The following is a 16,780-nucleotide window of genomic DNA, read 5'->3' as shown; positions in this document are numbered from 1 at the left end:
GGAGACAGATTGGGTCTACTTTTTCAAAGCTGTCTCTATGGGAGTTTCCCAACTGAGTGTTTTTAGTAACGTTGGCTCGTTCGTTGGCGCAGTTGGCGTCGCAATCGCTTGCGCCGTCTCTTGTCTCCCGTGCGAAACGGTGCCGTATTGTTTGAAAACCGGTGGCTTCGCTGCGTTTCCATTGGAGCTAAGCCTTTTCCTTTCTTTACCTTTTCCTCGGGTAAATTCGTCATTTGCAAATTTTACAAAAAAAAAAAAAAAATGCACCATCTGTGGGCAACGCTGCACAAAGTTGTAGCTCGATAGGTTAAGAAACCGAATTTTGCAGTCGATTTAAAGAGCCTGGCCGCTCCTTGGAACACCCAGTAGAAAACGATGGTGCTCATCCGGGCTAGCTAGGGGGCGCCTGGGGATCTACTAGTGACAGGGTGGCCAGATGCGGCCGAGCGAAAAAACAAATAGTCGTCCCCAACCAAGCCCCAAAAAAAAAGCGGCGTGACCTTGGTGAAGAAGCCCAAAACAAAGGGAAGTTCAATAAATGTACGCATTCTTGAAAATAGTTTATTAATAATAAAATGAGAAAAAGAACTGACTCAAATACGAGGGCAAACTCGCCCAAATACCGAGTCAACGTGCCATGCCACTATCTGCCGTGGCATGGCACGCTGAGTGACATGCTATTGAGCCTCCCTATAACATGCCAGCTTGAGCTCCAGTTCTAGTATCGTTCTTGGAGGCACGACTTGGTGAAGCCCATGGTAGTCAAACGTGCGCTGGAAAGTGGCCGAGAGTTCCTCACATGTTTTTCTGTTGCCATGTGCTGAACGAGGTTGGCAAGATGAGCGCGAGTCTCGCACTTGCACGTTGCTTTTTAACGTCTCCAGTGACTGGTCGCACTCAGTCCTTAAGCTGTGTTTCCTTTTCCCACTCTTTACAATATGTTTTGACATACTTCGACAACTCCGAAGCCAGTTTGCGCAAAATACAATGGCAAGATGGACAAGGCGTCAAAACATTTGTGAATGGGTAGTAATTGTTTTGTACTTTCCGACGGACGGTTGCTTGCGCCACCTAACCGCGGCGCCAAACGGTCATGCTGTTATTCGCGTTTTAATGACAAACGCGATGTCAATGAGCATGACGAGCAATAAAATAACAATATTTGCGGGAAAAACGCGAATAAGCTCAAAAAACGCGACAAGCGACTGGAAAAATCTACCAGCGACTCGGTGAAAAAAGAAGCCGAAATCCGCTTATAATAAGCGGAACTGGCCACCCTGACTAGTGATGACGTTTAGAAGAGGAAACGCGCAGGCCTTGTCTTCTAGGTGGTATTGCTACAACAGTTCAGTGGTACGAGTATGCACAGTTATTTAAATGTAGTCATCTGTAAGAACAATTTTCCGTAGTTTTTACTTTTTACGAGCTAAATGTTGCCATACAGTTAGGACAGAAGCCATTTTAAGGCCGACTGCATCCCTATATTATAGAGATTGGTATCACATATGCGTATTTGTATTTAGGCTCGAATTTATATGGGTGAAGTGAGAAAAAGCGCCGATAACGCGCCGACGTTAACTCTGTTACTAACTTTACACTGAACCATCACTGTTATAGTCATTTTAACATAAAGGAACGCAGTGACGGCCAAATATTTCATGGTGGTAAGTCATGCACAGCAAAACCGCGTCTGAGCACGAAGTGATACCTCGTCATATAAAATTTTCTACAGGTATTGCACTGCGGTTGTTGATATTAAATAAATAAAGTTAATATGATCGTGCTACAATTACTATGCAGGCTAAAATTACAATAATAGCTTGTAAATATTTTTAGATGCATGACACTAGTCATTTTCTTACCGAAGATATCATAAGCGCAAGTACAGTGAATAGGTACAACCTATGGAATGTAGACTTACCTTTTTTATCAGGCACTGCGTTCGGATAAGTTCGATTGGTAACTCTTAGTGACATGTCTTCTACTTTTCTATTTCCATTTTTTGTGCGCCCCCACATTTATGCACTTAGTGAATCCAGTAACAATGTTCTTGGTATTTAAGGCATGCATCAACCGTAACCTCAACGTTACAAATCTTCACTGTCTAAATCATTTGTTACAAAAAAACACGAGACATAATGCTAACCCAGTCTATTGCAATAAAACAATATGCCACTTATTTCAGGATTTATGTCTGAATGAGGAATCCATTAAATAACTTCAGCGCATTTGAGCATACCTTATTTGGTTATATCTTAGTCTACAAATTGCTGACCAGAGTCATAAATAATACTGTGTCCACAAAGTGATCCTACAACCCTTCAGTATAAGTGACTCTATCGCAGTAAACTATTCTTAAAAGGTTCAGTAGCGCCTAAGGCGGCAAATACAGGTACAGTTACTAGGGGCTGTTGGCTAGGTTGACAGTGAATGAGAGCAACACGCGCATAACATAGAACAACGGTATTTTAGAGCACACGAGTCATAACTAACCCTGAGTTATTACGAGCTTTTTATTGTTGCTTTGAGATCACTTATCCCAGTCTATTACAGGCCAAGGTGAAACACAGGTGCCAACAAAGCAACTATTTCCTCGCGTACGTCATCGTTTGCTTTCAGCAAAAAAATGAAGTATTGTTCCTTCATCCTGCCCAGCAAAGAGACGAACAGAGGAGCAGCAGTGCACGGTGACAGGACACTTTTTGCTACACCTATATGCATATGGCGAACTCACACATTCCAAACAGGACAACATGGAAGTGTTGCTTTCACCTGCCAACAAAACATCTGCCCATAAACATCGTTACTCGGGTCCATTCCTTCGGTTTTTGCGTAATCTCCTGGTTCGTTCCTCCTATCGTTACGAAGAAGACTGAGATTGGCTTCGTCTGTGCCATTCCATTCGTTCCCTGTCGCCGGAATCCACAAGGTCGGCATAGCCCCACAAATACACTCGCGAGGGTTTCACAGAGTGAAGAACTTGACGAGTGCCTCGTAGAGCACCTTGGGATGAACTCCGGGCTCCGCCGAGTACCGGACTCCGCGGATGACTCCGTCGTTCTTGTGGAACCCGAACTCTCCCACAATGGCGCCCTCTGGCGTTCTCTCTTCGTACCTGAACTTCTTTAAATTCCCTTCGTTTACGGTATAGCCCAGCTTGTAGCCGTTCTCGCCGGAAGTGAGGTTCTGTCCGCCATAATCCATGAACTCGTCCAGGAGGTGAAACGTGCTCGAGTCGCTTTCCACTTCGCTCAGTGGCACTGTCTCGACCTTCCTGGACTTGGAGGTGTCCTTGACCACGACTATGTCGGACGCCGACGTCGAGACCGTAGAGCCCGACGCGGGCGCCCTCGTGCTCGTCGGAGCCGAAGACGTCGCGGCGCTGCTGCTGCTGGTGCTGACGGTGGTCGTGGTGCTCACGACCGTCTTAGTCAGGTCCACCGCCACCGGGCTTTCGGAGGCCGACTGGAGGTCCTGGTGGATTTCTACCAGGACGATCTCGTCCTTTGCTTCTGTCAGGGCCTTGGTAGCGGGTGCTCCCAGGGCCGATATGCAGAGGAAGAGTGTGAAGACAAGGCAGAGCTGTAAAGAGAGACACGTCATGGGTCAGGCAGGTTTTGATCTCAAACGTTGTCACTGTGACTTGTGTCGAAAACATTACACTATACTTCGTTCCACTTCAAGTCTGAGCGCAGACCGCAATCCTCATTTGTGCGCCTCTGCTGTAAATGGCTAAACATCGCGCAGGGAAAAAAAAGCGCATGATTACGGCGCACTCATAATACGTCATTGGCCGGAGATTAGCAAACGCACTAAGGCCGTGACGAAGCACTTTTGACGCTGATCGATTGGCAGCATCGGACCGTGGTGTCGACTGCGAATTAGTGTGAAACGGAGAATAACATTAGTGGGACGCATCTCCTTGGAGAAGGGGAACAAGGGGGACAAAGGACATGCACAAATCTACAAACACAGCTAGATGTCTGATGCGCGGCTAAAAAAATCCGCCTGGACCTGGTATCGAACCAGGGCCCTCTCCTTTCCAGGTGGAGCGCTCTACAACTGAGCAAACCTGGAGCTAGACGTCAGTAAAGCAAGGTTTTATCAGCTGTCACTAATCTAACACCAACAAGGGTGAACGGCCTGCATTTTAAGGGAATATATGACGATAATGCAATTAATGCAAAGGTGCAAGCGAGCTAGTTTTCTGGTGCGCGGTCGTGTACCAGTCACATAGCTGTGTTTGGGTATTTGTGTTTCTTCTTTGTCGCCCCTGTTCCCCTTCTCCGGGGATTATTATCGTCAGTCTTGTCCAGCTCGCAAGCACCTTTGGATTTATTGAATCATCGTCATGACTATATTATGCGTAAAATCACAAACCACCGAGCAGTGTTAAAAATAAAAAAAAAACGAATGATGCTAGGATAGCACAGCGCCATATAAGGCGGTTATTTTGTAATTTGACCATAGTATACATTGCGCGCCTGTCAGAGCACAGCGAATACCACCAGCCACTGGGATCAATGAAACATATTCATGTGAGGACTTTATCTCTGTATTGAACGTATCTTGGTACCCACTGTCTATCGTGACAATAGGCTATCCGTATGCTCCGTGGAAGAGTGAACGCGCAGGCGTTGCTCATAAACAGAGCCTCCAATGTTGGGGCAATTGGAGAACGTATTAATACTGTGGTGAATGTGCGTAATCCTCAGTCTACTTTGTCTCGAAGATGACGGTTTCTGCAAGTGAAATACTGAGGGAGCCACACACACGCGCTGCGTGCTTGATTGCGTGTCATCGACCAGTTGGTATGACTGTGAACCAGTGTGCCCGACTGGACGCATTTACGTTTTCTTCCATTACGTCCTGTGACGTAATGTGAGCCGAAACAGCTCATGGCCTGAACGCGCTAATATCTGCGTGAAAATATATGGACCGAGATAAAGAAAACAAGGAGTGCAATAAAGAAACGAGTTAGACTGCATTTCGCATTCTGTTCCGAGAAACAGGTGACCGACAAGACCGGCTCGATGGCAGGTTTCTCGGTTGGAATCATTTAGCTTATTCCGCACAAAATGTAAACGCGGTAATGAATGGGTACTCGACATCCATGGTCCAGGCAGCGGCAATGTAAGCCGTTCCAGTTTAGTGCTAGCCGAAAGGGGCAATATGCCGCATTGGGTTGCATATGAGCAGGAAACGTCCTGATCAGTCACAATACCGTCTGTTTTTATTTTGGTTTAAAATTTTTTTTTTTTCAGTCCCGACATTCACCAAGCTCCTTCCGTGGATTGCAGTGATTGGCTGTTTTACGTGCTTTGCGGGAAAGTAGAAGCACCTGAATGTTTGGAGTGTAGATTATTCAGCTTCTATATTTAATTTTGGTTCTAATATATATATATATATATCAAACTAAAAACAGACAATTTTCTTCCTTCTGAGGCAGTGCGAAGAGAATGGCAGGAAGACTTCATTTTTTTTTATAAAGACCCTTCTAAACCTTCACGGTCAAATAACGTTTTATCGGTTTTTCATAAATGAGTACCCGAGTAATCGCCGGACTGTTAACAGGGTAAACCTAGAATAGGAAAAAAAAATACATGATACATTTCAATTGGTTGTAAGTAAATGTTACTTCCAACGTTGTCCATGGCGTTTATACTTCGTGGACAAATGAAATATACACCCTATATTATGACGGGTTTCTCCGATAGCTTCAATTAACATGCAGTGTTATGAACATGTGCCTTCCCCAGTTTAGGAGGTTATCGATGCCGAGTTCCGCTTTGTTAAAAAAAAAATCCCGGTACTCTATTTTATTGTCTTCATAGCTTTGCAGAAAATGAACTTTTATTGACAAACAAAACGCGGTAAGTGCCAGTGCGAATCGAAAACGTATCCTGCAAAACACTGAGCGTGAATAAACTGGTAAAGAAGAAAACCAACACTCCCCGGAACTTTCAAAATTGTGAGTGTGGAAGGACAGAAAAACTGTACTCATAACTTGTTCTATCTGGTGAATACACAGAAGGCAAGGAAAGCAAGAAACAAGGGTCCGCATACACGACCTCTTACAACCCGTATTGGAGATCCGTGTATAGTACGATGGGTTTTTAAAGCTAGGGTTACTTCAGCAGAGCTTCAATATGTTTTACCATAGCGTATAGAGGAGGCTATGGTTTTACCATAGCGGCCACGCAGTCAAAACAATAGGGACTTTTAGTAGAACTTACACCAGAGCACCGCTTTGCTAACGGGAGTTCGTACCGTCACTTCGGAGCATGGGTTGAGCACACACCCGCTGGGCCCGCTTTCCGTAGGGTACAATGTACTAAAACTCTCTAACCTTAAGCTCGTGTGCACCGTAGTATATTTTATAGAGCGATATACTGCTACTGGAGGTACAGCCGGGCAAAGAGTTAATAACTCCACATCAAATGTGACCTGTTCTCGTTTCAGGGGCTAAACTCCAATTCGTGAAAGCTCCAGAGCCTGATACACTGTCCTGTACGAAAGGCATATGAATGAGTCATTGAATAGACGCAGTGTGTAACAACCTGACAGCAGCATAGCTTTAAAATGAGCCGAGAAGTTGCTTTTTGAGGGTGGGGTTGTTAGCCCTTTTACGTTTCGGTAAATTGTCTCAATTATGAAGCTGTCTCTGACTGCCCAACGATAAGTCCATTGGATAAGTTCATCCTCTTTTGAGTGATATAACTGAAATCCCGTTGTCTTCCTCAATATTCAAGGGAGCACTCCACTTAGAGATGCTAGCCACAATTGATGAATCCAGAAGCGGTGCGCTCGAAAGATTGAGCCCTGAAAGGAGTCACTCTTATTTAAACCTCGCACGAAGCTCCACGAAGAAACGAAAATTGTGAACAGTGCAGTGCGGACTGCCACGTGCCGGCCCCATCCAGGAGACCCAACCGGATCTCTTCATATCTCCTCCTACAGACAGAACGTCCCGCATCGGAATGACTCATTATCTTCACGAGACGTCGTCTCTTACATACGCGAAATTTATGTATGTACTTTCTAGGCTTCCTGTCCAGCGACAAAAGGCAGAGCAAACGCCGCTCCGTCGAACTTGTCACCTAGAAACAGGTAGTGAATAGTGATACCGACCTGGGCCTATCTCAAATACTCTGCTCAAGATACTGTATTCCAAATATTTTTGGAAGTATCTTGTTATCTTGCAAATACGTTTGATGGAGAGTATTTAATAATCTATTTTAATTACATTTCTGAGTATCTTTTACTCATAATCTCAAATACATTTTTGACATTCCGCCATTTTCCGAGTTTTTCGGTATGAGGTGGCGTGGGCGCGGAACGAGCAAACTTGAACATTCTTTCGAGCAACCAGATCCTTTTGCTAGCTCCGATAAGCTCCGATGACTTAGATTGAGCTCGTGAAAACATCGCTTTTGTGCCGATTTTGACTCATATTTCGCACCAAAGTTCGTACAATGAATATCCCTCCCCCCCCCCCCCCCCGCCTTCCCAAAGGCGCCTTTTTTTGTAGAGTTTCCCCCGAAAAAAATCCTCAAACAAAAGGGCTGGTTTTACGGATATAAAGATTGCCATGCTGAGGCGCAGCGCAGAACCGAAAACGACCTACGACAACAATCCAGAGTTCAGTGTCAAGAAAATAACAGCTAAAAGAAATAAAAAAATAAACACAAGAAAACGTGATTTTTTTTTTTTGCTTGCTTATTTGATTTTTTTACGGCAAAACGCCGAGGCTTCTTTTTTTTTTTTTTTTTTGTCGTCAGTCCGGCACTTATTGCTTTCGCGAACACTGTCTGTATGCGGGCATTGATAAGCAGAAAACAGGACAGGAAACAACGAGTACGATGACCCCTCCAAATGTCAACAAAGCGTCTCCCAACGTTGAGTGCCTTTCTGAACGCAACCTAATAGAAGAAGGCGCGACGAGTGTCATGGCTGTGGGCTCTCTTTGTTTTTCCATTCACTAATTTCCGTATGCTAAGCTCGTTTATAGTGAACTACCCATATGGGGAATATGGATTGTAGTTAAACGATGCGTCTAAGGTCCGCCGCAGGACGTGATATTGAGCGATATCATTATTCGCAAATTTCAGCGATGGTGGTACCGCAGAGTGAAAATCGTGCTCCCTAGCTCCTGGATGGTCCGCTTCACAAAAAAAGGTGCTTGCCCACACGTTCCTGGCGGGAAAAATAAACTATGACCGCCAGTATAAAGCAAAACTAGAATTAATTACGCGTCGCAGACTATGCCTCTTATTGCTGTTCTACGACGATGATCCAGATGACAGTCATTTTGGTAGGCACCAGCGCGCCCCTTATAGGTCGTTAAAGTTGCGAATAGCTAAAGCAGCCTCTTTTTGTTTTTGTCCCAAAAATGTTTTGTAACATGTATAGTGATATTCTGCTACTTATGGTTGGACCGCATAAACTAGCCCTACGATGTTTTTTTAGACATTTTAACCCTCGAGAGTCGGGACAAGGCGGACAAACACGACACATATCTTTTTTTTTTTTTTCTGGATTTTTGGAGATCTGTGTCGTCTTTGATTTCCTTGTCCCCATTCTCCAGGGTTAAAATGTCGGTATTCAACCAGCTCCGTCTGCACCCTTGCTTTAACTTCAACGTTTTTTTGTTTGTTTGTTTTCCGTTTTGTGTTGTTGCATGCTAATAAACCATTCTAGTAAACCAGATTCGTGCAACTGTATACATAATTGTGTTTGCCACTCACGTCGATGAAATTACGCAATCTGGAAGTGTCTTCAAAAGTCATTGAATTACATTTCTAAGTATTTGTGCTTTACTCAAGATACTTTAGAGTGAAAGTAACATGAGTAGTATTTTAAATACTTTATGACGCAGGTATTTAGCAACTTAACTTAAATACCTTTATCGAGTATTTTGTCCAACACTGAGTGATACTTGCGACCACACGGAGGTTGCAACATCGACCTCGGCGTCGACATCTCCACATCCACGGCCAATGACATCTATAACGCCGTGGATACGGGAGCAAGCTGTCGGTCAGTGACGAAATCAACGGTAGAACGAGCTCTAATCACACGACGCTTTGAAGCAACTCCTCCCAAATAACGAGGCCGGAAGACCCTAGTTTCGCCGTTACCTAAAAGGCAAACGGGTACCACAGAACGAATATACGAGTGCTGCGTCAGCGCTCTACTAAGACTCGCATCCAATCGGCGAAAGCACGAGTCGCAGTCCAACGCTAACGTGACACTCTTGTCCAATCCTCACCCGATGTTTGCCTCCTCGTGTGACGTTCAAAATTTAACCCTCCGACCTCTTTGTTTGAAGTCACCTCCACTGCGCTCCATTCGTCGCCTGTCGAGAAATCAGCTTTCGCGCTGTTCCGTTCAGCGGGTCCCGACGGAGTGCGGCGCCGCAACCGGCCAAAGCGGCCAAAGTTCGACGGCGATATAAACGATTGTGCCTCGGTTCGCTTCACCGTGGACCGCAGAGGACGCTATCGGACCCTCGAAGCCAATCTAGTTCCACGTGAGCGTCACGCGACTTTCGACCAGTGCGCAGCGACACGTAGGGCGCGTTGTCACGTGGTATACGTTTGCGGTAGGGGATATGCTGGGATGGCTCGCAGCGTTGCCGGCGCTCCATGATAAGATGAAGCGTATAGTATAGACAGGAGCTATTCACCTTGGGGTAAGAAGCGAAACGGGCCGGCAAATATAAAAGAAGCCGCTTCGTTCGGGATGCCGGGCACGACGGAGGCGGCACGCTGGTCTTCCAATCTGCGCGGGCGAAGAGGAGCGGGGGGCGCGAGACTTTCCCTGCATTCTGGATCTCGCGATCGCCGAGACGTGGAAGAAGGGGAGGCGTCTGGCGTCGGAGACACGCCGAACAAGAGCGGCCGTGCGGTGATGGGTGGTCGATGTTGTGACCGATTGCAGTAAACACTGCGTGTTCCAATTTGTAGAGGCGTGTATATGGAAAGTACAATGACTTTTCACACCTTAGAATGTTTTGGAATATTGGTGTGTGACCTCGTGTGCATGCGTTGAAGCACGTCTTCTTCAATCTTTAAAAACAAATATTGCTAGCCATTGATCTCTTAACCTGCGCAAGAAAGCGACATATAAAAAACAAATGCTAGATTTTGTCTTTTTAAGAATGCGCGCTGTGTCTACACCTTTTGTAAAATAAAACACGTCTGCTTTCTGCTGTGGCATCTCTTACCAATATAAAAAAAGTGTTAGTGAAGATTTAATTACTACCATAATAGCGCTTAAAGCAATGTGAAAATCACAACATTTTTTTTTACTAATTGGGCAGGTCACAAACTTGCCCTGAAGAGTAATCAAAACGTCATTCTCCTAGTTTTATATGTTTGCGCAAGGAGGAGATAGGCTCTACGAAGAAGCCTATGTCCTCGAGTTATCCTGGGACCAGCTTTCATGTGGCCTCGTTTATCATACGGCAGCTCTATTGCAGGACAGCATATCAATCGCGTCACGCTTTCAATGTACGCTTACCAGCGTACATTAAATATTTTCACAGATAAGCTGAAGGTCCTTGCTCGTTTTGGGGGTGATGATTCCTGATAAATTCCCTCTCATTTCAGCTAAATAGACAGGACTACAGGGCTTCCCGAATGTAGAAGGCCAAACGCTCATAGAGTAAAAAAAAAAAATAAATAAATAAAACAGCACCGCGCTCCTTTAAAGGGATTACTCGATAAAAAGCGGAAGTTCTTAAGATCTTGTGATGGTTACCTGGCGAGAGCCTATTTATTAACATAGGCCATTTTTGTTCTATTAAACGACACCCCAGTTTAGTAATAAATTACGGATAATTCTACGAATCTCCATGCCAACTTTCGCAAGTATCAATGGCTGCGCTCCCATGCGTGACGTCACAGCAGGCTTGCACTCCACCTCTTTAGGAATTATGGCTCCATAAAGTCCCTCTACAGAGGGACCTTATGGCTCCAGAGTTTGTGGGCACCCTGGCGGCTCCCCAGCCCAGTTGCCCGACTGCGAGGCAAAGGTGCCGAACTTCTCCCGCGTGGCGGCGACGTCACGCCAGCCACGCGCACATCGCGTGCGCCGCCTTGATAAGGCGCATCAGAGGCGGCGCACAGAGAGTCGCTGCCTGGACTCGGGCACCGCTGGTAACCATGTTAATCGTCTCGTCCATGTCCCATTAAATGTAGTTTCTTGTTGTTGAAACCGTTGGCTCCGTGTTTTTCCTTCGGATCGGGTATGCAGCAAGGCAAACCGACCACAAGTTTCTGATATGAAAACTAAACACATCTTCGCCTTCCATGGATTCACGAGTGACCATGGCATGCTTTCAAGCGAGATCTCGTAAGAGTGCTCGTGGTGTGTACGGGCCTTCTCTGCCCTAAAATCTCGAACCGGTGATTTACTAAAAAGGTGGATTGGCAGATCCTGTACCCCGATTCTCTGTGACAACACAGTGCTCCCGAAGCACCGCAGCGTTCCATTTTACTTGCCACTGTAAATCTCGCGGAGAAGTGTGAAGCGTGACGACCGCACAACGAGAGTCCCCTTTCATTCACAACCGATTTTTTAGCGTAGCAACGAGGGTGAACCCCCTCATAGCGCTCACGAGGAGGACAACATTCGAAGAGCGCTTCAGTTCGGCGCGATCTTTGCATCAAGTTACGTCAGAGCCTCCACTGACCTGAAGATGGAAGAGGAAAACGCTGTTTATATGCACGCTTGGTTGAAAATTCGATTAGTCTTCCAGGGACGCACACAAAATTCAGATTTGTCGTGAAAGAATAAGATGCTCCTACAGCCATTGAAAATGAGGTCTAAATGTTGTTACATCTCTTCCTAAGTAACGCAGGGTACACAATCCTCGCGGATATATACAGCAAATGTCATCTTGAATACAAAGTTTGGCCGGACAATCCCCTTAAGCTACCGCCGAAATGTCCCGTATGCAAGTAACATTTGCAATATACAGGATATTTCTGTTTAAGTTTTACACATTTGTTTTAGAAAAAAAAAAAGAAGAAAAACCGTGAAAGCTACACTATTATGGTTTGTACAGGTGAGTGATACGGCCAGGGAGACCTAATGGGAGGCTAATGCTCGCAATAAGTCGGTCACTTAACTAAAACTCGGTAATTCACTTTTTTAATTAGTTGGGATAGGCATATGGTTTCAACTACAAACACGCCGAGTGTCATTAAATAACAACTAAATCAGTCGATCTTAGAAAGTCTTGGAGCGTGTAGGAAGCACCGGTGAGCCGCCAAAGGTACTACCACTCGCGCGACAGGCGCAAAGATGTGGGGGCGAAGACGCGCCCTAACGGTTTTTTCGTCTCTTATCATCCGCGTTTTCCCACCGTCAGCTTTGCGCCTGTTGCACAAAGGATAACTTTAGCGCATTACACTGGCTCCGACGCGCTCAGAATATATTAAAAATTGACTGATTTAGTGGTTTTCGATGACGCTCAGCAAGTTGATGATTGGAACCATACGTTTATTTTCACGAATTAAAAATCTCATCAACAAATTTTAGTCACTCGACATATCGCGACGATTATCCCCTATATTACGTCCATCTGGCCGGATAACTCACCTGCACAGACCGCAAGAGTGTAGCTTTCATGGCTTCTCTAAAGCAAATCGGTAAAGTCTAAAAGGAACACCCTGTATACAAATATGTGAGCAGTGCTACAATGGAACGTCATGTCATGTCATTCGGCATCATGCCGCATGATCACTATTACGTGACTTGACGTCGCACAATGAATTGACAGCCGATTTTGCTAGATCTAATGAAGTTGTTGACACGGTGAGTTACGGGACACTGAGACGTCACATGACACCAAGACATGACGACGTGACATCGCGTGGACACGTGACACGCAGAGAGACCAGCTACATGACGCATGGGGGCATCATCCACGTTCCTACGCTGCTCAACGTGGCCTCCCACGACATTTAGCATCACGTTTGCCCGCTAAATTTAGTTGATGACGCCACGGTAGGCCAACGGCAGCAGCAACTAAAACACCAATATCAGTTACGTTACAATTCACGCTGCACTAAAAAACAATTTGATGGCGAGTTGAAATATTTGGGCCAAATAGCCCAAATGAACATTTTTTTGCATCAACAACAGTTACTTTGGGTTTCTGTTTAAAGCAGAAGTTCCCAAATCTAGGCTTCTGAAGCTATCAAGGAACACTGTCTGCATTGACCCACTTTGCCTTTGTCTCCAATAACGCTCTTGCTTTACAAGTTACATGTTAAATTTTCTAGAAAAAAATTAATTGAAAGCCACCGCAATTTTTTTTAATTAAAAAAGCCAATTAATTGGTGGCTTTGATAGTTTCTTTATGTAAGCTCGAATTCGTCACAAGTACGACAACCATTTTATTGTTGCTTGCCTAAATGATATAGGTTCGATGTTTTTTGTTTGTTTTTTCCTTCTGAAATAAAGCCTATAAGGCCCGTAAAACTCGTCAAGTTCTTAAACCACATGTAGCTGCCAGCGTGCCATATGGTAACAGATCTCGACCTGGACGTAATGTCTTACTAGGGTTTGAATAAGTGCTTGGAACTTAAGAAGATGTTAATGATTTCAAACTCATTGAAAACAAAACTGTAGGTGAAACCTTCAGTGCACTGCACACAACGGAAGTATTCGTTGTATGGGCAAAATTTTTATTTTCCTAAAGAATACGCCCATACCTTACGTCTTGCGGGTGTCGCAGACAGTGATGCAGCATCTATGAGTTCCAAATTAATTTGTTATTGTTAGTACATTTGCGGTTGAAGATGGCCCTTCCAACTTTTCCAGCTTACAATTGTATGCCCTGCAACCCGATGGTCGACTGTGGAGGAAGTCATGGCACTGACATTCGCCTTTATAAACACACACAGACACACGCGCGCGCGCGCGCGCGCACACGCACGCACGTACACACACACACGAACGCACGCACGAATGCGCGCGCACACACACACACACAGAGAGAAAAATGTCCGCGAGAAGAAATTTTAACTGGGATGCTTGGTTTCGGAGCGCGCCTTTTGCTTGAGGTCAGTGTGTGCCCAGTGACTATAAGGCAGAAGAATTTAGGTCCTACCGTCCACTTAGCAGCTATGCATCAGGTCCAAGGAGGGGAGAATGCAGGTAGATCCAAAGAATCAGGGGGGGGGGGGGGGGGGGGGGGTGGTATCAGCGCGTCAAATGTTTGAGAAACCCCTCCACCTTTTCTTTTTCCTTTTTTTTTTTTTCTATACTTCGTTTCAGCTTCCGTCCGAGCGCAGCCAAAGGCTGAGGGACGGTTCGCAACTTCGAGAAGAGCATTCCTACGCACCACAAAGTAGTTCACAAAAGCAATTGCTTTTAAAATAACTGCTTTGTGCGTAAAAAACTGCACAATGTTCCAGATGTGTACTGCTGAGAATGATTTGCAACTAAAGGAATCAAATCTTTGAAGTTTATATTTATATTAATATACATAAATGCATGTGGTTTGGTGAAAACATGTATATCCGCTGGCAACACGGCTGCAGCGCTCGGTTTTTCTGTGTGATTTCGTTCCCGTAATCGCCGAATCATGTGCTTCTCTGCTTTCTTCACCGAGTCGCTTCAAAACGTCCTTTTGCAAAGGCACCTTTGGGCGTCAGGCGCGAGAAGTCGTGATGAATGTCTACTTTCAAATTCGGCAGGAGACTCCGGCCGCGTCGTACCGACGCGTTGTAAACAAGCAAAACGTCCGGGCCACTGCAATTCAGATACGCGGCGAAATCAGGGAACCCCTTTACCTGCCGGTCACATCGAACGCCGAAAAGCTGGTGGAAAGGACTGCGCCTTGAGCTCTGGTATATCCAAACTATACAAGGAAACATCAACGGCCGGAATCGGGGACCTTGCAACGTGTACTTACAACTCGAAACTACGCCGAACAGGTGGAAAGCTCGGACACAGATGCCAGCGGCCAGCCTACGTACTGACATTCCCTGTGACTAAGTTTCAGAACGTGAAAGGGCACTTTTTAAACCTGTAGCAGACGATATCGTTGATACACCCGTAGCAGACGAAATACTCGGTGAGCGCGGGCGGCACGGCCGACCGGCGGCGCAGCGGAGTGATACAAAAGTGCAGGCGAGATCGCGTGACCTATTGCCGGCCTGTGATTGGCTCCGGCCGCACGTAGCTTTGGCTGCGCTCGGACGGAAGCTGAAACGAAGTATAGCTCTAAAGTTGTACACATGAGAAATTCAAGAGGCGAGAGTCAAAAACTTCATAACCCCCTCCCCGCCCCCCCCCCCCCCCCCCCCCTCATCCCGTTCACCTCTGAATCCGCCCCCGGGTCAAACCGAGGGTGGTCAAACAATTCTAAACCAACCGTATCCAGGGACGGATGGGGGCATCATAGCCACATATCATTTCAGCAGTCAATCAGGTCACAGTCCGAAATATTTAAATGCTTCCTTATAACCCGATTTTGTCTTGTTTATTTTAAGGTATGGTATGTACTGTACTGCAATTCGAAACCCTGGCCTGTCTTTAAACAGGGCCTGTTTAAGAACAGGTGTGGTTGACATAGGCCTAACAAATGCACGGTTTCGGTTTCTGTGCGGTTTCGCTGTGATCGGTAAAATGTAGCAAAACGCTGTGTATTATACATAATGTGGCGCAACGCACAATAAATATATTCAGGCAATGAAATGATTCGTCTTTTTCTCTAGAGCTGCGTATGTCTGTACCTGTAAGGCGCGAAAGCGAGATGAATGTTGCTCGTCACAACTTCGACCGCGTACCGGCACCGGTGGCGAAGAAAACCGTCGTTAATTCGCACTTTCGTTTCTCCGTTCTCGGCAGCAAGTCGGCCGTGAAGCGTTGCTGTAACTAAATCGTATATCATTAACCAGAAAGGTACAATTGCAATACAGGAGTCTGTAATAGTACGGCGCAAGGAGTTGGAAATTGTTCCCCGTGTTCCGATAACAATACCTCAGTGGACAAACGTTGGAGATAATCAAATCGAACATACTCACTTGTGTGGAGTGTGCCACTATGACGGACGTAATTATGGGCACGAATTGTGTCTGTATCGAACAGCACGTACGGCATCGATCTCTTGCGGCGATGAAAACATGCGCTTGTATTTCCACGTGCACCAAGCATTCCTATTTTGGTCGTAATCCGGAAACCAATTTTCCCGCGATGTCTGCCTACTGTTCCCGACGAACATCCAAAATAATATAAACAAAGCGGAACATTTTATTTATTACTATAGTGATAAATAAAACGTTGTAATATATCATATATGATATATTACAACATTATTTTGTGCACTTTGTAAAATTAAGGAATTTAATATCACGAAAAGGTGAAACACTCATCAACGTGATCTGGCAACCATGGCAACGCTCGGAACTTTTTTGAACTTTTTTCAAATCGCTTGAGAATCGGTGAGATTTGGCTACTCTTTCGAATCTTCAGATTCGGCTCCTAATCTCGATTTGGATGAATAAATATTCGTTCCATCACTAATTACTCCCGAAGTTAGGACGTGCCCAGGTCGGGACGCGCTACCTGAAATCACCGGTAAGACATGGCTGTTTAAAAACAATATTAATGGTACCCCAAAGCCTTGTAAAGTAAAAATTTCAGAAAACATATCACGCCTGTCATTTTGTGGTTATCTCCAATAAAAGTTCCTATAAAATAGCTTCTTCCGTTTGTTTCTACGCAAAAATATGCTTTCTAAAAGCTTAGGGTAACCGCA

General features: G+C 45.4%; 1 protein-coding gene across 1 annotated transcript in view; it reads right to left on the bottom strand.

The window, feature by feature from the left end:
- Positions 1 to 2,495: 2,495 nt before the first annotated feature.
- Positions 2,496 to 16,780, bottom strand: part of LOC8034235 — a 54,935-nt gene continuing 40,650 nt past the window's right edge. Inside the window, exon 2 of the mRNA XM_029987092.4 lies at positions 2,496 to 3,582. Coding sequence (XP_029842952.3) covers positions 2,965 to 3,582 — 618 coding nt within the window. The 3' untranslated portion in view covers positions 2,496 to 2,964. The remainder of the gene's footprint in view (positions 3,583 to 16,780) is intronic.

The sequence above is a fragment of the Ixodes scapularis genome, unplaced genomic scaffold, assembly GCF_016920785.2.
Source record: "Ixodes scapularis isolate PalLabHiFi unplaced genomic scaffold, ASM1692078v2 PGA_scaffold2__306_contigs__length_199485367, whole genome shotgun sequence".
Classification (NCBI taxonomy): domain Eukaryota; kingdom Metazoa; phylum Arthropoda; class Arachnida; order Ixodida; family Ixodidae; genus Ixodes; species Ixodes scapularis.
This window is presented reverse-complemented; position numbering and strand designations above follow the sequence as displayed.